Source organism: Tauraco erythrolophus, chromosome 4 (assembly GCF_009769465.1).
Source record: "Tauraco erythrolophus isolate bTauEry1 chromosome 4, bTauEry1.pri, whole genome shotgun sequence".
Lineage (NCBI taxonomy): Eukaryota > Metazoa > Chordata > Aves > Musophagiformes > Musophagidae > Tauraco > Tauraco erythrolophus.
Window position 1 is genome coordinate 1,873,258 of NC_141468.1, and position 21,667 is coordinate 1,894,924.

At 49.1% G+C, this 21,667-nt stretch overlaps 1 protein-coding gene across 1 annotated transcript in view; it reads right to left on the minus strand.

Moving 5' to 3' along the window:
* The window catches only part of LOC104379513 (collagen alpha-1(XII) chain-like), a 57,321-nt gene extending 37,018 nt beyond the window's left edge, over positions 1-20,303 (minus strand). The window contains exons 1-15 of the mRNA XM_086609851.1: positions 20,237-20,303; positions 15,519-15,699; positions 14,925-15,084; positions 12,810-12,903; positions 11,800-11,973; positions 11,054-11,142; positions 9,702-9,831; positions 8,115-8,216; positions 7,404-7,559; positions 6,765-6,881; positions 4,196-4,342; positions 3,244-3,363; positions 2,471-2,629; positions 1,166-1,294; positions 38-187 (exon numbers count right to left, since the gene is read on the minus strand). Coding sequence (XP_086465977.1) covers positions 38-187; positions 1,166-1,294; positions 2,471-2,629; positions 3,244-3,363; positions 4,196-4,342; positions 6,765-6,881; positions 7,404-7,559; positions 8,115-8,216; positions 9,702-9,831; positions 11,054-11,142; positions 11,800-11,973; positions 12,810-12,903; positions 14,925-15,084; positions 15,519-15,699; positions 20,237-20,303 — 1,975 coding nt within the window. The remainder of the gene's footprint in view (positions 1-37; positions 188-1,165; positions 1,295-2,470; positions 2,630-3,243; positions 3,364-4,195; positions 4,343-6,764; positions 6,882-7,403; positions 7,560-8,114; positions 8,217-9,701; positions 9,832-11,053; positions 11,143-11,799; positions 11,974-12,809; positions 12,904-14,924; positions 15,085-15,518; positions 15,700-20,236) is intronic.
* Positions 20,304-21,667: the final 1,364 nt, after the last annotated feature.

Genomic DNA, 21,667 nt, shown 5'->3' on the forward strand with positions numbered 1-21,667 from the left:
CCACGAACACAAAGAGGATTGTTCCACCAGGACATACCTGTGCGGTGAGTTAGAGTCACCTCTGGCCCCTCGGTCTTGCTGAAGACAGCCCGAACACTGACTTTATACAGGGTGTCGGGCAGCAAGTGGTCAATCCGGTAAGTCAACACTCTACTGCCCAGGTACTGGGTCTTGGCAACCTGTTTCTCTGTAAAAGAAGGGATACTTCAGAGGCTGTAGGTCACCAGTGAGGCTGGTGGCATCTCCTCTAAAGGAAATAGCTATTCCTTGGTGTACGACTGTTTCAGAGCTTTGGGGATTATCTTCAGAAATAGAAGTGCTATTCTGCTCCATCCCTGGAGACGTTCAAGGCCAGGTTGGACGAGGCCCTGAGCAACCTGATCTAGTTGGAGATATCCCTGTTCCTTGCAGGGGGGTTGGACTAGATGACCTTTGAAGGTCCCTTCCAGCCCTAACATAAGAAGGACATGGACCAGTTGGAGAGGGTCCAGAGGAGGGCCACGAAGATGATAAGAGGGCTGGAGCACCTTTCCTATGAGGACAGGCTGAAAGAGTTGGGGCTGTTCAGCCTGGAGAAGAGGAGGCTCCGGGGTGACCTTATAGCGGTCTTCCAGTGCCTCAAGGGGGCCTACAGGAAAGATGGGGAGAGGCTGTTCAGGAGGGCCAGTTATGATAGGACAAGGGGTAATGGTTTTAAAATAGAGGGAGGTAGGTTCAGGTTGGATATTAGGAAAAAAATTTTTTACTATGAGAGTGGTAGAACACTGGAACAGGTTGCCCAGAGAGGTGGTGGATGCTCCATGCCTGGAGACGTTCAAGGCCAGGTTGGACAAGGCCCTGAGCAACCTGATCTAGTTGGAGATATCCCTGTTCCTTGCGGGGGGGTTGGACTAGATGACCTTTGAAGGTCCCTTCCAGCCCTAACCATTCTATGATTCTATGATTCTATGATTCTAACCATTCTATGATTCTATGATTCTAAGTGCACAAATACAAACAGGGAAGGAGCCATCACCAATGGTGCAGGATGAAGACCATGTTTCTCAATAGTGAGGTCTCTTTCCTACCGCAGCCAGTAGAGCAGAAGTTTGAGAAGGTAGCTCCCCATGGCCAGGGCATGGGTCTGTGCCAGGAACGAGCGTGTGCACCCCCTTCCTCTGCTCACCTTTGCCTGCTCCCACAGGTCTCCAGGTGACTTTGAATTTGGTGGCAGCTGCTGTGGCACTCCACGCCAGAGACAGGCTTGTGCTGGTGTAGGACATCACCTTGAAATTGGAGACGTAGCCAAGAGGAGCTGCAACGTGAAGATGTCATTAGACTACTGTCCAACAGGGCTCCTCGCTGTCAATATAAGCAGGCCAAAATTTTGTAAAAGGGTTAAAAGTGGTATCTCTGGTTATCCTCAGTGTCTCATCGTGCTCACCTGGAGAGACATTGGTTTGCACTGCTTGAGGTCTGGCCCACATGTGTGCATCCTACCTCCCTTAGCACCGAGGAGCATATTCTGCGCTAGACCCAGGTGGGAGCATCTCTGCAAGCCCATCACAGGCCATACAGGGATCCAGGGAGTCATGAGATCCAGAGTCTAGTGCCCCTGCACATCCACCCAGAGCTCCCATGGGTGCTGAACATCCGTGTTTGCCTGTGCACACTCTTCTTCACAAGGGTCAGCCTATTATCTCCATACTATATTCCAAGTTTGCTAGTCACCTTCTGCCACTTTTAAACTTCTCCAAGGACACATCTAGTACTGTGCAAATCTCACCTCTGCTTTCTGATCAGCTCAGCATTGCTGCCTTCTCCCTGCAAGATGCAGCAACCCTGAAGTTTGCCATGGAAGGACAAGCTCTGGCCGTCAACTAGACTATCACCTTTCCCTATTCTACATGAAGAATTCACATCTGCTGCCTCTTGTCCAGGCAACCTGATCTCCCAGCACAGCCCTTTGGAGTCCTCCGTTCTTTGAGGCAGGAGACAGCCCTCGTCACCAGGCAGCAAGGACCACGTTAGGACGTTCCTCTCCATTTATCATCCTGTGGCTCCCTACAGCAGAGTTTACCCACATCTCATCTCTTTTCCAGCTGGACTGTTTGACAGTGTTGAAGACTTTGTCCATTGGTACAGCTTTTGGGATGCCTGGAAGGTCGGTGAGCGCACACTAGGCAGTTCATATCTGAAGCTTGGCCCAAGCCCACGGCACATGAACAGATGGACTGCAGAGCACAATGGCTCCAGTTTGCATCTGAAGAATCCCAAGCAGAACACGCAGAACCTCTAGGATTCAGGGTCTCAGACACCAGGCACAGCTGAGCAAAGGACCACCACCATGGTGCCCCCAACATGAGGGAAGGTGATGGGAGTGGGGTGCAGGAGGTACAGTGTAAGGCCTTTGTAGGAATACACAAGGTTGAATCAGCCATGCAAGGGTTGCGTGCTGTGGCACCTACTCGAATGTCCTGCCTGTACTCACATGTCCTGGCTGAGGTTGTGATCCCTGGTCCCTCCACTGAGCCAAAGAGCACATAGAGAGAAATCACGTACTCGGTGTCATGGGCCAGGTTGCGGAGCTGGTAGGCTGTGATTGACCTGTTGAGGGCCAGCTGGTGGGGACGGTCTTTGCCAAAGAACTCTTTGAGAGAGAAAATAAAATAGAAGAGGATGAAGACTGAAGAGTCTGCAGAGAAGCTCTGCTGCATACTGGGAAAGACACCACATTTTGCCTGGGAGCACATGTCTGACCTAGCTGAACCTCAGCTGTAGGATGCCTGTGTGTGTGCAGGAGCGAGAGTTTTCCTATGGTTATTTATTTGGGAATTTGAATGACTAAAGGAACCAAACCAGCTCTCACATCAAGGGCCCACAGTAACATGGTGCAGTCCAAGGGTGGCTCCAATGTATGCTCTGCCCCTCCCCAGCATCTCCAGGTTGCTGCAAAGCCTCCGTGCTGGATCACCTGCCCCACCTCTTCCCTGAGGACTAGACAAGGTGGTATAGGACTCCTGCTCTATGTGTTGGGCTGGAATCAGGCTGAACATAGTTGCTGCAGAGACCCTGGCATTGCAGGTCAGGTCCAGGAATAATTTCTGGTTTCAGTTTGTGCCCTGAAGTTGTGAGAGAGGCTGCTCAGACCAGTTAATGAGCTGGACCTGCCCCTACGCCCATCATCCCCAAGGTTCCTAGTGCTTTATCTCCCATCCTATAGGAGAAGATGGAGATGATACAGGCTGGAGGAAAGGATCTTACCTGGTGTAGGACCCCAAGTCACTCGGTACCCAGTGGCCCCAGCAACCGAGTTCCAGGAGACCAGAGCACTGTTGATGGATATCTCACTCACTTTCAGCATCTGGACAGTGCTCGATGCCACTGCAAGAGAGCAAAGTTGACCAATTGCATCATGGTCCCAACATCTTCTAAGTGGCCCCTGAAAGCTGTGATGATCCAGACTGCTTTCTGCACCAGGAGACAGGCAGGGCGGCAACTACACCAATGTAGTCACTGGCAATGTGCACTGACAGCCCAGAAAGCCAACTGTATCCTGGGCTGCATCACAAGAAGTGTGGCCAGCAGGTCAAGGGAGGGGATTCTGCCCCTCTGCTCTGCTCTCATGCAACTTCCCCTGCAGTGCTGTGTTCAGCTCTGGGGACCCCAACACATAAGGAGGACATGGAACTGTTGGAGTGGGTCCAGAAGAGGGCCACAAAGATAATACAAGGGCTGGAGCACCTCTGCTCTGAAGATAGGCTGAGAGAGAGTTGGGGTTGTTCAGCCTGGAGAAGTGGAGGCTCTGGGGACACCTTAAAGCACCTTCCAGTACCTAAAGGGACTACAAGAAAGCTGGAGAGAGGATTTTGACAAAGGTGTGTAGTGACAGGACACAGGGCAATGGCTTTAAACTGAAAGAGGGGAGATTTCAATTAGATCTAGTGAATTCTTCACTGTGAGGGTGGTGAGGCACTGGCACAGGTTGCCCAGAGAAGCTGTGGCTGCCCCATCCTTGGAGGTGTTCAAGGCCAGGTTGGATGGGGCTTTGAGCAACCTGATCTAGTGGCAGGTTTCCCTGATGATCTTGAAGGTCCCTTCCAACCCAAACCATTCTGTGATTGTACAAATGACACCAGCTCTGTGCTGCCAGCATAGCCTCACCTCCATCCATGCCCTCTTGGGCTGGCTCCCACCCCTGCTGCAGGGCACTCACCCGTCGTTGCCCTTCCGCTCACCACTGGCCCTTCAACATCCCCAAAGATGGGGTTGATGGTGACGATGTACTCTGTGCCAGGCTGCAGCCCTTGGATCATGTAGTATCTGTAGGTGTTGCTGAGGTTCACGTCCTGGATGCTGCCCTCTGCAAAGAGAAATGAAGTCTGGGGTCTCTTCGGTCAGACCAAGGAGGACCACCCTCCTTGGGTCTCCTTGTCTGGGAGGGCAGTGGGAAATTGTGCAAAGAACCACTTGAGAACTACACAGTTGTGGAAGACTGAACAGCATTTCATTGTCCTGGCTCACACATGTGCCAGCAAGGTCCTCAAGCCGAGGACAGTAGGGATAGGGCTCAGTGCCATGAGCACGTCTTGGTTGAAGGGCTAACATCTACGCAGGTAGAAATAACCCACAGCCACTCGGACAGACCACGGTCATCACCGACAGACCAAGGCCAAAGAAAAATAAATCAGGTAGCAACACACACATGGCCACATATGGGTCTGCGAGCCGTCCTGCAAGAGGGTCCACACTCTGCCCAGCCCTGGGTGACTCAGTGCTGGAGGCATCTTGCCTTCCATGCAGGACACTGGAGCCAACCGATGCCGTAAAAGACATTTTCTCATTTCTGTATCCTTGTTGCGGACTAGAAACCGCTCAGCTAAACCTCTGGGCATCGCTTTCGGGGAGGGACGGCAGGAGAAGGGTTAAAACCTAATCCCTGGGGATCGCACCCCGTTTTCAGAGGGGCGGAGAGGGGCAGGCAGCAACAGGCTGTTTGGAGGGGGATGCCATTCGCAGTTTGGTCACTGGAGGGTGCCATGTCCCCATCTTTTGCTCCACCAGCATCCTCAGCCCCATCCCCCTCCCTCTCCCACCCATCATGCCATGGACCTTCTCTCCACATCAGCCGCTCGTTTATGTTTATCTCTCCTCTGTCCTGGAAGGCAGAGAAGAAAAATCAAATCCCTCCAGTGCCCGGGATGGCTGCACGGGGATGGGCAGAAGGTGTCTGGATCCCAACACCATTGCACCAGTAAAGCATGGCTCCAGGATGGGATGGAGAGGTGAGGGTGGGCTGCCCCTTGGGATTTTTGCCACCCTTGGATTTAAGGTGAACCGGTATCAGGTGAAAGAGCTGCTTGGAAAGAGCAAACCTGGTGCAGAGGTGATGTGTCCTTCCTGCTTCATCAGGGGATGTCCCCTCGAGAAGAAGCATACCCACTCCAAAGATGTGCCAGGCTGAGCACGCGTGTGCTCCATTTCTAGCTGGGGTGTCTAACAAGGACTGGGTAAACAGCTGAGTTTTGGGGGGTGCCATGATTTTTTCCGGAGAACTATTCATTACAAAGCAATAAAACCAGTTTCGTATCCTCCCTGTAAAGAATTTTCCCTTCTGATGACCTTCAGAGCTGCGCTCCAACTAACCCCCCTCCCCTGCTGGGAACTAACCCCCCCCCCTTCCCTGGTGGGAGACATCTCCTTATGTCATAACTAGGGGAACTGAGCCTATTTATTCAAAGCCTGTGATGGAGCCCAGGTGTCCTGACATCCCATCTCATCTTTGAACCACAGAAACATCCATCTCCCAAGGCCAAAACATGCCATCAAACCTGAATTTCCAACTGCTGCTCCCCCACACCAGCAATGAAAACATGTTTGGGTTCAGAGCAGGGGAGAGGCTCCAGCTGCAAAGGCAGATCTGTCTTCAAACACCAAAGTCTGTCTGAGAATGAGGATGTATTATGGGATGCTGGGGGACAAAGCCAAGTCTTAGCACAGCAGAGAGAAAAGAAACAAGCACAAGCGCTTTGAGTCCGTGATGTGGTACCTGACGCCCCAAAAAGGGGGTAACCCCAGATGATCAGGGTCTGTTTCCCTGAGCTATTTCCTTCGAGCTATTGACCCTTTCCAGAGCTACTCAGGACCAGCAAATCCAGCACTAAGACCACATTCACAAGGCTGGATAACTGTTAGCCTGATTTATGCAGAGCCAGAGCAGGTGTTCAAGGCCAGGTTGGATGAGGCTTTGACCAACCTGGTCTAGTGAAAGGTGTCCCTGCCCATGGCAGGGTGGTTGGAACTCAATGATCTTTAAGGTCTCTTCCAACCCAAACCACTCTATGTTTCTATGATGAGTTTTGCATCCATGGTGGAGTTTACCATCATAGAATCATAGAATGGTTAGGGCTGGAAGGGACCTTCAAAGGTCATCTAGTCCAACCCCCCTGCAAGGAACAGGGATATCTCCAACTAGATCAGGTTGCTCAGGGCCTCATCCAACCTGGCCTTGAACGTCTCCAGGGATGGAGCATCCACCACCTCTCTGGGCAACCTGTTCCAACCATCAACACCCATGGTACAGCTCTCTGTTGCACACTGTTGATTCATCCTCATGTGCAGAAAACCCCACCATTCACAGACCCAAAAAACCTTGTTTTCATCTAGATTCTCATTGCATGTCTGGACACAGAAGGTGTCAGTGCGCCCAACGACTTGGGGACCTCAGGGATCCTGTCTCCATCTCCCTGCCCACTGATGCATGCACCCCGCTCCTGAGTCTCTACCTGCGGATGTCCAGGTGAGCCGGTACCCCGTTGCTCCCCGAACAGGGCTCCACCTTGCCTGGAGTGTGTCAGTGGTCTCGTTCTGCAGCAAGATGCTTTTCACAGGCAGGAGCTTCACTGGAAGGAGGACACGGAACAAGCCTTTCAGAGCACCTACTTGCCAGTGGAAGGCTATGCTGGCTGCCCTCCCCCCATCACTATACCTCCAGCCCATCTGTCAGAAGGAGAGAGACTTTCAAGGGTTTCTGCCCTGCCCGACAGGCTGAAAGCATCTCATAAAAGCAGTGGTGAAAACAACCACATCTGTGACCACTGATTTCCACGACCAATGCTTCTAAGGCACCAACCTCGCTTGCTTTATGCAGTGCGGCTGCAAAACAGGAGGGCAAGAGAGGCTCTGGCAGATCTCCCACCCTTCCTCCCAAGCAGCGTGATGGTGTTTGAGGGTGCCCATGTCCATGCATGTGATGGGGGAGAGCAGGGCTGAAGGTTGGAGTTAGGAAGGACCTGTTGAACATCACCCCTTTGACGCACACGTAGCTGCAGCACCCACCAAGTGCAAAGTGCTTATCAACAGCAAAGAGTGTGAACACGGTGCCCAGGGCATGAAGGGACCAAGCACAGAGTCAAACCTCTTACATGTTCTCCCCACGGCAGCCACAGGCTGGCTCGGCCCCTGGGGGTACACTGCGTAGATGCTGATGGTGTATTCTCTATCCTCCTGCAAGTTATCCAGCACGTGGGAAGAGACATCGCCCCGCAGAACCTGCTCATACATCATGCCTGGTCTGTTGGCTGCAAAATCAAGAGTAGTGATGGTGGAGCCTTCCCACTGCCTGAGGTCTGTATCTCATGGCGATGTCTTCACAACACGGTGAAGAGCATGCACAGGACCCAGTTTGAGCACATGGCTGAAGTGTCCCAACCCATGTGATGCTGCTGAGGGTTACATCTGTAGCTAAGGCTTGACATGTCCATGCTGTCCCCAGCCCTCCAGATCACACAGAGCTGAGCGTGAGCCATACCGAAGTCTTTAACTCACCCCACATCCACACCAAAGCAGGCACTTGAGTATGAAAAACATCCAGGGTGGGTCTGGATGTGACAGTGCAAATGGACACAAGGCATCCACAGCATCATCCTTCAAAAGCAAGTCCTTCAAAGGACTCTCCTCCTCTGTCCTGGAGGAACCACAGTTTCTGAAAGAGGCTAACCCGGCCTCCTTTCAGAGTAATGCCAAAAGCTCTGTGGTGTGTTGTTCCTTGGACAAAATGGCACCTTTCTTGTCCTTGGATTACTGCTCCTTTTAAAGCAAACTCAAAAAAAAAAATTAATACAATCTGAACTCACCTCTGGGGATGTAGATCTTGTAACCCTCCAGCTTGCCCAGTGGAGGTGTCCAAGCCACCTTCAAGCTGAAAAGTCCTTCTTCTATCACACGGAAATTAGTGACTGGAGGCACAGGTGCTTTGGGGTACAAAAATATTGCAGAAATGGATGTGATACTGCTGTAACAACGTGCCACAGCGAAGACCCTTGGAAAATCTTTTGTTTTCAAGGACAAAGAGCCACAAAGGTGAGCAGCACCAATTCTCCCTATCCTCTCCCTTGAATCCTCAAAAGTGACCATTCCCCCTCTACCAAAGTCTTGTCTGCTTGAAAAGCGAGCTAAAAACCCCCGAGGCAGAGCGCTTGTGGGCCTCCTCTTCGAATGGTGTCAGGAACTGTGAAACATCTACCCACGAGGCATTTCCTCCCGAGCAGAGAAAACTCCGCAGTGGTTTCACGCAGACCGAGCAAGGACACATGAATCAAACGCTACTTGCGTCTACGGACGCCACTCTTACAAAGAGGAGCCCGTTTCGATCCGGCCAGCCATGGCAGACAGATTTATAGCTTCTGCCTCTGGCTTCATGGTTGGGGATAATAAGAGAAGAGATCCAACGACTTTATTTCCACCCATAAAGACATTCCGTCTTATTCCTGGCAAGTACGTATGAGTCAACCTCATTGAGGCGCTTTATTTATTCATCCTGTCGGAGATCTTCCTTCAAGAAGACAAACAATTTAAGACTTTGTAGGAAGTGGGGAAAGAAACAAAAGGCAAGGAAGAAAGGAGTAATTCTTTTCAAAAACCGTCAGGCAAAGCAGACTTGGCGCTTCATCCAAAACAGGGAGGGAAGTAGAATTAGTGCACCCCTTAAACTCTTAAAACTCCTTAAAGTAGTGCAGAGACTTCTGGGACAAAACCTGCTCCATCCATCACATCTGACCCAGTGTCTTGTACTCCAGGGTTTGGCCAAGAATGAATTTGCTCCTTTATTTCCAAGAACCTTGTCATTACAGCCAGCCATGTGACAGCAAAGGAATTTGGCATGGCAGACTGCAATCCAGAGGAAGCCTAGATCATTTCATGGGACCAGAGATCATTACTTGGGACACTCCCTAAGGTCATGATCATACCACCTTGGTGTTCATCTTGAGTGAAATGAAGCCCTAAGCACATGCATAGTGCCAACCCAAGCCTTTTGGACCATCCGCTTCAGAAACAAGGTGTTTAGAATATACTTCGCTCCATAAAACTCATGTCTGTGTTTCTCAACCTGTGGTCTCCAAAAGCTTTCTCATCCCAGGTACGTGGGTGTTATATTAACCAAATCCCAGCCTGAATTCGTTAATCCTGATGGTTATTAAACGAGATGATGTGAGCTTTCCAGCAGGCTGCACCCTCTGCTTTGAAGTGGGTTAACCACATGGGTTACTCTAGCCTCACTCACAACCCTGCACCCCACACCATGGTCATTCGTGCAGATGTTTCTCCTACTCAGTTCTATGCATCCATCCTTCCCTCCTCGCACGTATGGTTTTGGGGTGAGTTTTTTCCTGCACCCAGACAGACAAGGAACGCACGGGGATGACTGCAGAAGGGACACTCACTTGTTTTCCCCTTGACAGTTGCTGACTCCCCAAGGGTATCTGCGTAGATGGCCCTCACTGTGAAGACATACTTAGTGTTGGGTTTCAGATCAGTCACCAGCACGTTACTTTTGTCACCATCCACCATAATCTGTCACACAGGGAGAAAAAGGACATCATTACACCTCCATGACACCAGAAGACCCCAATGTTTGCAACAGGTTAGGAGCACGAGGCTTCACGTTTGATGCAAGGTGACTTCCATAAGGAGAAGTCTCTTAAAAGGTACTAACACAGAACAGTGTGATCCTCAAAGGATATCTGGGTTCACACTGGACATAGCAGTAACACAGGACAGCATCAAGGGTGGGTTTCATGAGTTAGCCCAGAAAAATCTCCATGAAAACAAGAGTGTGCATAAGGGTGAGGGTGGTCTCCAATCCGCTTTAAAAAAAATGGAGGAAAAGCAACCGTCTCCAGCAAATAAAGTTTTTTTCAAGCTCATAGAGGGAAATTTCAACCTAACCTGAGAGCAGGAGAGGTGGGGACAACTTCTGTTTTCACCATGTTCTTACGAGATTCTAAAGCAGCCAAGGATAATAATTCTTATTAAATACAATCTTAATAATTAATACAATTAATAATCTTAAACTTAATAATTTATGCTTTTATAGTTTTGTTCTGTTATTAGAAATCAAAGCTTTTAGGCAAAAATCTTCTATCCTTCAATCTTGCTCTCAAGCTTTGTGCAATGATCAAGCTGAACCTCAGCGAGCTGGCACACATGGCAGCATCCCTCGCACAAGGACATGGCAAATCCCAAACCTAAACGTGTGGAGATGTTACCAAGGTGAACAATTTTGGCAGGAAGAGGACCAGGGGATGCTGCTAGGGAAGCTGGGAGAGTTTATTTGAGAGGTGGGATCACAGAGGTGAGGAGAGAAAGAGTTCTTTCCAGTGACCTGTTCTTATCATCCCAACAGAGCTTGTGGCAGTGCATGCCACATCCTTCTTCCACCCTACCATTCCCCACCGTCATCCCCAGAAACTCCATCTCACCACAACAGCAATGCCAAAATTAGCACGAGCAATCAAGACACCTGCAAATTTGATGCTCTACCTATAGAATTTCACTTCAAGCTTCAGGAATTTATACCAATGCACCAGGCTGTGACCAGGATGGTTGAGGTACATGGTGTCATCTCCTAACCAGGCTGTGCCATCAGCAGCCTCAGCAGAGGACTAACCCCTAACATCAGGACCTGCAACTGGTGCTCTGCAAAACAGGAATGCAACTCTACCTGCCGCTGCTCCTCCAAAACTGTCTGCCCTGAAGGCAGCAAAGGATGCAGATGGACACGGTACCCCATTACCCTCCCTGTAGCTGGCATCCACGTGAGTCTCAGTGAGCTGTGGCTGTGCTCACTGATGTGCAAATCCCGGGGGCCAAAGATCTTCTCAGCTGCAAAAAGAGAAAGGAAAGGCCTTTGGTTTGGACCACAACGTGTTACGGAACCATAAAAAGACCCTTTAAGGACTGGGATGAAGTTCTCCCAAGCTCTGCTCCAAGCTTTTAACTCATCTTCTCATGAGTTTGTGTGCCAAGAGCGGGGCAGGAATTCAAAACCATCACTTCTGGATTCACTGTAACATCACTATCTCTTTGGGGAGAGATCTAGATCTCTTTGGAGATCTCTTTGGCTGCTCTTTGCATCATCTGCAAGGAATGAAGCTCTTCCTGAGACCCTGAGCTGTGCTGCCAGAGTTCACCATGAGAGGCCCATGATGAAAGCCTCCAAAGGGCAGAAATGCTGCCCCAGCCCATTGCTGCTCTTTTTCTTTGAACCAGCAGCAAGACTTTCAGGATCCAGTATCACCAGACAAACCACAGAGATGCAGACACAAGTAAAATACACAGAACCACTGTCCTCAAGCCACAGATGCTCCATGAGGTGGTTGCTCCTCTAGGGCCAGGCCATCCAATCCTCTAAATCTCCCTTGTGATGAACTGAGGGGATGGGGGAGGTCCATCTCCGTGGTGTGACTGGCACATCCAGGGACTGGGAGGGGTCTGATTTGAGCAGGTGGAAAGCAGGATGAAGGGAGAGCCCTGACACACCTTGCACAGTCTGCTTGATGGGCCGTGGTGGCTCTGAGGCAGTGAAACAGAGCCTTCGAGAGAGTTTGGGGGCCACGTCGTGGAGCAGGTGGAAATCTTCAACGTAAAGTACATGCTCTGCCGTGGGCTCTGAAGCTATTTTGTTCAGTTCATTCTTGTCAGCATCCTTAATTCCTAGAGGAAGAAAAGAAGAGGAAAGGAGGATATCAAACACCATCCATGGGGCAGGCCAGGCGTTGGCAAGGGCTGTCAAGAGCAAGTGGGAGCAATGTGCCCGCCTTTGAGTTTTACACCAGCTTTGGAGTCACACTGCCCATGGCAAAGGATGAAACAAGGAACTGAGTCTCAAGCTGGATGGGAAATGGTGAAGCCTCTTTCATCAGGGAAAAAGGGTCAAGGTTTTCTCCAAAGGCAAGTGAGAGATTGCCACATTGGTCCAAATGGACCCGGTTGCTCTCCATAATGAAACACCACCACCATCTCCCTCTTTTTCCCTGAAATGTTTGGTGAAGAGAAGGATTTGACTTGCAATAAGTGGCTGTATTTAGCTCTTTGGGGGTGGGAGGGGCGCTGAAAGTCTTCCTTTCTCATGGAATTATTCTGATGGACATTTTTAACACAGCTAAAGTTGGTCTCTGAACCCCATTAAGAGAAACCTTCAAAAGTAAAAACATTTCATTTTTGAAAATGTCACATCAAAACATTTTGACTGTTGTGGAACTAGTTATTGAACTCCTCCTGAATTCACAAGTAGCTTTGACAGATGCAAACCCGCAGATTTCCACTGAATAAATCAGCTATCGCCAACAACAAAAAACACCCAAGCGCAGCACGGATGTTATTTTCCGTACTGGCAGTAGTTGCCAGTGGCTGAGCCTGGGGATGGGTGCAGTTTTCAAAGGAGGGGGGTTTTGTGCATCAGGAGCCTTCCCCAGTGCATAGACTGTGTGTTGGTACACACAGAGTATTTGGTGGCAATGCTCCATGTAACTTCACATGTCCATACGTACCTACGGCAAACACCGTCACCCCCAAATCCTGCAGGACCTGGGCTTCATCTTCAACTGAGTCACTGGATTTCCCATCCGTGATCAAAACAACTACCTACAAGAATTCATAGAATCATGGAATGGTTTGGGTTAAAAGGGACCTCAAAGATCATCCAGTTCCCACCCCCCTGCCATGGGCAGACACCTTCCACTAGATCAGGTTGCTCAAAGCCCCATCCAACCTGGCCTTGAACGCTTCCAGGGATGGGGCAGCCACAGCTTCTCTGGGCAACCTGTGCCAGTGCCTCACCACTCTCACAGTGAAGAATTTCTTCCTTATATGTAATGGAAATCTCCCCTCTTTCAGTTTAAAGCCATTGCCCCTTGTCCTATCACTCCATGCCCTTGTAAAAAGTCCCTCTCCAGCTTTCTTGTAGCCCCTTTAGGTACTGGAAGGCTGCCAGAAGCTCTCCTTGGAGCCTTCTCTTCTCCAGGCTGAACAGCCCCAACTCTCTCAGCCTGTCTCCATAGCAGAGGTGCTCCAGTCCTTGGATCATCTTCATGGCCCTCCTCTGGACCCACTCCAACAGATCCTTGTCCTTCTGAAGAATTGGCATAAGAGCCAGAGGATGAAAGTGCACAAGATGAGGAGGTTACAGAGACAGTTGCGGGATTTTCACACTGACAAGCCAGACATTGGATGAAGTCCCTTATTGTAAAGAGATAAGCACTTGAAAATTAATTCTTCGAAAACCCACACCTCTGGGGTAACTCACATGACATCAGCTTTCATGAGCATGAGCTGGGAAGGAGCAGGGCATAACTGCTGCTGCTCATGACAGCACCTTCTCTGCACGTCTCGTCCTGCTCAGCTGTGTCTCACCTCTGCTCAGGGCAATATCTCTGGCCCCAAAAGGAGATTAATGCCAACACAGAGAGAGGATTCACCCCTATAAGTCAGTAAGAGCAGCCCTTAAAAGAGAACTCAGCTGCACTTTGGACACCACATTTGGCCAATGGCACCTGGATGGTGCTATCAGGTGGTAAGAAACTCTCACAGCCACAGCCTAGGTTGAAATGACAGCCAACTCAGCAATCCCAGACCTTTTGAGCTTTCCAGGTAGTCCTGTGTCAGATCACGTAGCAGGAGATATGGCTGGCGCATGGGATGCTATAATGAAGACACACCCTGCTGCAACACCTTTCAGCAGTCGATTGAGGTGGGTAACACATCCCACCTGTTGCATCATGTTCTCCCTCCTGCTCCACGACTCAAAACAGGTCTCATTGACCACGCTGATCACACGGATCACGCAGACCACATTTGGCATGCAGGATCTCAGAGCAAAGGAGAAGGTGCAGCACCAAGCTGAAAATGTGGGAGGCCCGTGGGAGGTGAAAGCTGGCTAAGATAGTTTCAGACTCAATTCATGGGGTGTATCCACTCCCCATGCAGCTGCCCTCTTCTTGTTTTCAAGACCATCTACCATCAGAGCCGAGCAGAATGAATTTTTTCATGCAGTCTGCAGAGCAAACCAGAATGCAGCACCTTCTCTTCAGCATCCTCAGAGCCCCTTAGAAATTCTGAACAAAATAATTTTTTAAAAAACAATCTGAAGAAACCAAAGACCCAGAACTGATGTCTGAAAGGTAAAGACGCCACGATGTGTCTCTGCTTTTCGAGTAGGACACTGATTGTACTGCCACTCTCTGTAACCGGAGTGGGTGTGCGCAGACTATTAGCAACAGCCACCTGCACCAACACCACAACTTATCTCCTTGTCTTAATCATGCCTTGAGCCTGCTCAGTTAGCTTATGCAGTAGGTGTCCCGAGTTTGGGTACTCATCTGGAGGCATTTAAGACTAGAGTGTTGGGTCTCCTTGCAATCTGTGGGGAAATATGAGCATTTTTTAAAAGCGAGTCAGTCTTTTGAAAATCTAGAGGTGCTTCTCTCCTTCTGTCACCAATAAAGTGAGCTGAATGAGCTCCTACATGAGATCCCTCAACTGCAAGTCAAAAATCAGATGGGATGAATGAAAAACAACCAGCTCATTCATGCCTTCAGGTAAAGAAGTTAGAGGTCTGATCCCTACCAAGGATGACATCAGGGAAGTCGTCATAGAAGGTCGCTCACCTTTGCAGCATCCTCTCGCAGAATGTCCAGGCGAGACATGGTGTGAGCTGCAAACATCAGAGCTGACCCTGTTTTTAAGCTGCCACCTTTGAGGGAGAGATCCTGAATTGCCACCAGCATTTCTTTGATGGTCACATAGTCCGTGAGCTCAATACTCATCCTGGGGATGAGAAATGGAAGAATATGGGTGAATATGGAGCAAGAGATGCATTGCTAATAGTAATGACCAGCAATAATATTGACATTTAGGTGGTCACACTAGGCTCATAAGTAGGCAGGGAGTCCTCTTCACAGTGGTCAACAGAGTCCAGGGTATGGGCCTCAAGCCCTGTTACCATAAAACATTATCTCAAATCAGATGGCGAGGAATTTCTTGTGGCTGAATTAAATGCCAGCCTCCCTGCCCTGGAAGAGTTCCCCATGGCCGAGCACCTCTAGACTCTGGGACACTGCTGGGAGTTGAACTCTTGCATTGCTCTTGTAATGGGTCAGCAGAGCAGCAAGAGTTCTTTAACCATGGGGACATGGTTGCCCATCTAGAGTTATAGGGCTATAGAAACCCGGGTGCTGGTGGTAGAGCATGGACTGACTCACCTTGGTTTCTCCTCGTAGAGCGCCACCGCCAGCCGGATGCCTCCTTTGCCTATCAGGGTGTTCTCGAAAGAACGAGCCATGCTGCTGATGAAGTCCTTGACCAGCCAGGAGCTCTCCCTCTCTGCGTCCTGTGACTGCCCCACGAGGAACAAAACGTCGGCCACCTCTGCTGTCCTGCATGCTGAGGGAGAAGAGGGGCAGGAAGGCTCATCCCACATCATGCAATGAGCCAGCCAGGAGATACACCTCTCTGAGTCATGTGGACCCCCAAGGTATTACAGATAAGGCAGAGAGGCTACACTTAGGCCCAGTGAAGTGGGTAATAATGGGCTTCCCAGAGGAACAGGCTCTTTAACTTCTTCCTAATTCCTCATTTTGCTGTTCCCACCCAGGGAAGTTTCTCACCTGAAGGACAAACACAGAGATGCAGACCCATCATGGCATGATGGTCTGTAGGACATGCTGGAAGCAAGGGGACACCAGTGGGTTTCATATATCCAGAGGCAGACACCGACACCTGAACCACACACAACTTGAAATTTCGGAATGTGGCAGCTCTGCCACCCCACCAACCAGCCTGAGCTTCTTGCCATCAGAGTTTCCAAAGCCCTTATGATACCCTCATGCAGACATGGGACCACCTATGCTTTGCCAGCCCTAAAACAATTCAGTCTTCCAGTCTTGCACGGAGAGAGCTCAGGACACTCCAAGCATTAAGCTCTGCAATGCTCCACTCTTGCCAAGCTGCCAGTGACCTCAAGCATGAGAAGTATCTTGTGCAAAGAATGAACAATTTGAGCTTTTTTTTTTTCTTTTTTCTGTACAAGCCAGAGCTATCTGATGACAGCTGGCTGGGAGGGACAGGTGTACAGGGAAATTTGTTCAACGAACATCAAGGCATGTTTCCCTTTACAGCGTTCAGTCTCAATTTAATTTAATTTTCTTTAGGTATCCAATAAATATATTTCATGGGCAGAAATCTGATGACTTTTAAGGATGCTTAAATTAATGAAGGCTCTACGAGGGATGTTCAAAATTTATATTTTCTTTGGTGCTTCTCTCTCTTGCAGATAGATGCTGAGTTATTACTGTGGGACTTCTAAAAAGTAGACCATGCTGACTGCTGGAGGAGGACTTTTCGTATTGCGGACTTGCTCACCAGGACTGGGCTCAACCTCTTCACTTTTTTTTTTTTTTTTCATTTTGTGCTACTACTGCTTTGGACTTCAACAGCCACTGCCTTGATTTTCAGCTGCAGGTCTGGAAATCAACTTGCATCCAACCAGGCTGCAGTAATTGTTCCAGATTGCTGTGGAGATGTGCTCTGTGGGTTTCTTGTGCTTCTGGTGCAAATGGTATCGTAGAATCATAGAATGGTTTGGGTTAGAAGGGACCTTAAAGATCATTTAGTTCCAACCCCCCTGCCATGGGCAGGGACAACTTTCACTACATCAGGTTCCTCAAAGCCCCATCCAACCTGGTCTTGAACACTTCCAGGGATGGGGCAGCCACAGCTTCTCTGGGCAACCTGTGCCAGTGTTTCACCACCCTCAGAGTGAAAAATTTCTTCCTTATATCTAATGGAAATCTCTCCTCTTTCAGTTTAAAGCCATCACCCCTTGTCCTATCACTACACACCCTTGTCAAAAGACTCTCTCCAGCTTTCTTGTAGGTCTCCTTTAGGGACTCAAAAGCCTGTTTTAGCTCAACCTCTTCAATTTACCTGGCTTTTACCCCATGTCTATAAGCAGGGTCCTGAAAGGTCTTGTAAAGATGCAGGTTTTGTGCTCTCTTTCATTGCTGTGTCCAAGATCAGTCCATTTTGGCCACACAGCAGGACAGAAGATCATTTGCCAGCTGCAGAGGACGGCAGTCCAAGTGTCTTTGTTACTCAAGGCTTTTTGTTTCCTCATCTTTCTTTGTGCCTCCTGGCATTGAGCTTTTGACAACTTAAGAGATCTGTTTATTGCAGAAAAATGACTGGCTCTTTTTGGTCTAACTCACACCCAGCTGGGGATATAAAGCACTTTCCCTTGACAAAAAAAAGGAGACAATTATTTCAATTTCCCTTCCTAGATCTCTCTGTTGAGATCTCCCTTCCCTTCTCAATCCTCTGTAAGTGCTTCTCAGCTGAGATGTCAGGGATATCTTGGAGGCTCAGCTGCTAATAGGAGATCACCACAAGCTCTTTTCCAAGCTGCCACTTTTATTTTTGGGTCTATCCCTTTTCCCTAGCTTGGACCTTGATGTCCCTGCCTCCCCAGAAGGCCTTGGAGAGAAGGCAATGCCGTTCCTTGGCTCTGACCTCAGAACTGGTGGAAATCGTTCAATGGCTTCTCAGGGTAACCACAACCTGTATGACCACAAGAAAATTCCAACGAAGGTTCAACAAGGATGGAGAACACCATCCACCAGCTCTCCCCATATCACCCCACCTCTTGGAGCTACTCAAGGCAGTGTAGACAGCTTTTCCTGAGACACCTGCATTTTTGGCCCATGCTCCAAATGTCATTGGTATCAGAGAGACCTTTGCTACCTATCTCTTCACATCCCAAATCCCCAGAAAGCCTCCTTCAACCATGTCTGGCCCCTGGGAGTCTTGCTTACCCTACAAAATGCTCCTGCCCTCATTTGCATCCAGGGCTAATGAGGAGAAAGACAACAAGCAAGAGCTCTATGGGATTAAAAAGGGCAGGATGGTGCCCCTTTCTCTACAAAGGGGCAATCAGAGCCCATTCTGTGGCTCAGCACCTTTCTGGAGGGGCCCAACTTGGCAATGGAACCTGAGAGCGTTTGCTGTTTGGATGAGGTACCTGAAGCTGTCATCGGAAACATGTGATGTTAAACATATTTGGATTGGTACCTTCTGGAGAAAATACCAACGCAGACAGCTATATTAATCACAGGGGAATATGATTTTATTTGAAATTTTCCATGCACCTCCAAAATTACCATGTTTCATCAATCACAGGTTTGCCAGAGACATCTGTAAACGTTGATTTATTGCACTGTTCCCAGCTTTGAATTAAATAGCATTATAGTCAAGTATATTGGCTTAATTGATGGACAGGAACTTAATCAAGTTAATTTTGTAGCTGATGCCAAAGCTTCCATTAACTCCTTGTTGAATTTACTGGATTCAGTGTAAGTGGATTTACACTTTCAAAGCCTGGGGGCCTGTCGTTGCAGAACGATTTGAAGAGGGAGGACCCACTGGCTCATATCCAGCCCTATGACAGTCCTGGTTGCTCTGGATTAGCTTTGCAGGATGCTCACAAGGAGCCTCCTCCTCCTGCAGGACCCTGAGGCTACAGAGACATGTCATGGATCATGCTGTAACTCCACAAGGCTCTTCTCTGGAGTCCTTTTGTCCCCTGCCTTTTGCCTCTGGACCTTTCTCTCCAAAAGCTCTTTGTGGGCTTGCACAGGCAATGGGGAGCCAGGGAGGAGGTGAGCCCTTGTACCATCTCAACTCTCTAAATGGTAGCAGGAGGCTTCAAGGCTTCCTTGAGGTCTTTTCTCTCATATTCCTCAGAAGAGGAATCAGGAGGGAACATGTTTTCCCTTTCTCCCCACCTTCCTCTGGAGCAGCTGAGGTGGAACAGCAGGACACTGAGCAGAGCCCTGATTTCCCATAAACCCTAGTGCAACAAGTCAGGTCCTGCCTGCCTTTTTGGGCCAGCTGAGATGCTCTGTTAGCCAACTTAAAAGGACCCTATGCAGAAGTTCAAGGCATCAGCACTACAGCTCCACCGTGACAGCATCTACGTGTGTATCCATGACATTAGCAGAAACAGCAGACTGGAAAAGGTCTTTTTCTCCCTGATGTGTCTCAGCATCACCCCCAGCTGCAGCATTCACGGTAGTCCACTGGTCACATACCTTCATGAACGGCCATGGCTCTGTACTGCACCACAGCCACTGCCAGGGCAAGGATCTGGATACACAACATTTTCCTTTTCCTTGGAAAGAAGCTCCTTCTTGGTTCCTGGAGTCAGCACACAGCCTGGAAAGTCATTCATCTGCAGGAGAAAGAGGTTTTAATGCATGCCATCCAAGTGTGATGCTCCCACCTGCCTTCAGTGGCAAGGGAAGGTTTTCTCCAGCTACAAAGGCTCATCTTTGAAGAGAGACTTTTGATAAGGGCATGTAGTGACAGGACACAGGGCAATGGCTTTAAACTGAAAGAGGGGAGATTCTGATTAGAGATAAGGAAGAAATTTTTCCCTCTGAGGGTGGTGAGGCACTGGCACAGGTTGCCCAGAGAAGTTGTGGCTGCCCCATCCCTGGAAGTGTTGAAGGTCAGGTTAGATGGGGCTTTGGGCAACCTGGTGTAGTAAAAAGTGTCCCTGTCCATGGCAGGGGAGATTGGAACTAGATGATCTTTAAGGTCCCTTCCAACCCAACCCATTCCATGATTCTATCTTGGCTTAGGTAATTGCCATTAACGTCCACAAATCACTAATTCCTCCGTCTCTTTGCTGATGCTGGCTACAGGGGAGAGCTCAGCTTTGCTCCTCCAGCATCTTTCCTTAACAGCACCCTTCTTCAGGCAACAACAACCTTAGGCAATGAAGCCTAAATGTGAAAATTAGTGGTGTGATGAAAGGGGGAAGCACCCACTGCCTCAATTACACGGGGAAGAAAGATCACCAGGAGATCTCTGCAGACAGCGGTCACCTGCACTCAAGTCTTTATTAGCCTCTTTTGACACTAACCCTCCAGGGTCCTAAATCCAGGATTAACTGCCTTGCGCTTGCTGCCCTTGGAGATCCAGCCCACCATCGTGGAGCAGCCAAAGGAGGCTGAAAGCTCTGGTTACTGCCTATGGATGGTTTAGCAACTCCCCCAAATTGTTACAGAAGTCTCCCTCTGTGAAGCAGGGACTTCTCTCCACCAAGCAACAACTGCAGCAGAAGTGGCAGTGCCAGAAAGGGGTTTATTCTTTTCAAATGGTCAATAAAGTTCTTCTCCTGTTCTGAGCCTCACTTGCTTGTCTCCAGCTGAGCAGATTTCATGGGGAGACATGGACTAGTTCCAGGGTGGGAATTACAGATATATGGAAAAGATGAGCTCGATGACTTCATCCAGCCTAGCTCTTTGCTAGGGTTGGGATTGTTCCTCCCAGTTAACAACCCACAACCTCAACATCACATTGCATTATAGATGAGTCCCTTTTGGAAAACAAGGCTGAGCCTGGGGTAACCCCACCTAAATGGATCCCCAAACCAGAAAGGTTGAAGGTCAAGCGCCTGAAACAGCCAGGGCTGTGGTCACCTTGCCCATCAGGTAGCTGCACCCACCTCTGAGACCCTCAGAACTTAAGTCCTTCTAATGTGTTTTCTGTTTCCTACTTTCCCTTCCTTTTCTCCTGAACCTGAAACCTCTGTGCAGTGCTGTCATTAGTTGCTATGGAGATGGCTTTAAAGCAAAAAACAACAACAAAAAAAACCCAAACAAAAAAAACCCAAACAAAATATCCACAAAACAAACCAAGCAAACACAGGCTTTTTACCAACAGGGGTAAAAAAGCTTCTAGAAAATCAAATAATAGAGAACTGCAGAGCTGAGACCCAAGAAAACTGGGTTTTACCCCCACCTCTTCTGCAAGAGATGTGTTGTGAGCTTTGGCCAGATCACCCCATCGTCCATCAGATCCCAGCACCCTTCTTGCAATGCCAACCTGGCAGCATCCCCTTTTCCCTTCCCATTTATTCCTCAGGTCCATAGGGCAGGGTCTGTCCTGGACCATAACAAACTCTTCATGGAGCAGGAAGGCAGCAAAACCTTTGACTGGGTTTCTGTGTTAATAATATTCAAAACATACGTCCCTCCAGAAATGTTCCTGCAGAGGCCCTTATTTCAACGTTTTTCAAAAAGTGCCTCCTTCCATCCTCTCTTCTCCTCTTCCTCCCATCGTCCATACTTACTCCTGCCCACAATACAATCCAAGTGAAGGATAATTTAGCTTGTAAATACAACGCACTGTTCTGAGAATTTCCATATCTAAAATAACACCAGAAATGTAATATAATATGTACTGAAATAGATAATGTAGATCCTCCAAGAGCACACGTCCATCACAACAGCTGGCACTGAAGCCTGCCCTCATGGTCTTACTGGTCTGTACAGGGAAGGCTCCCCAGTTC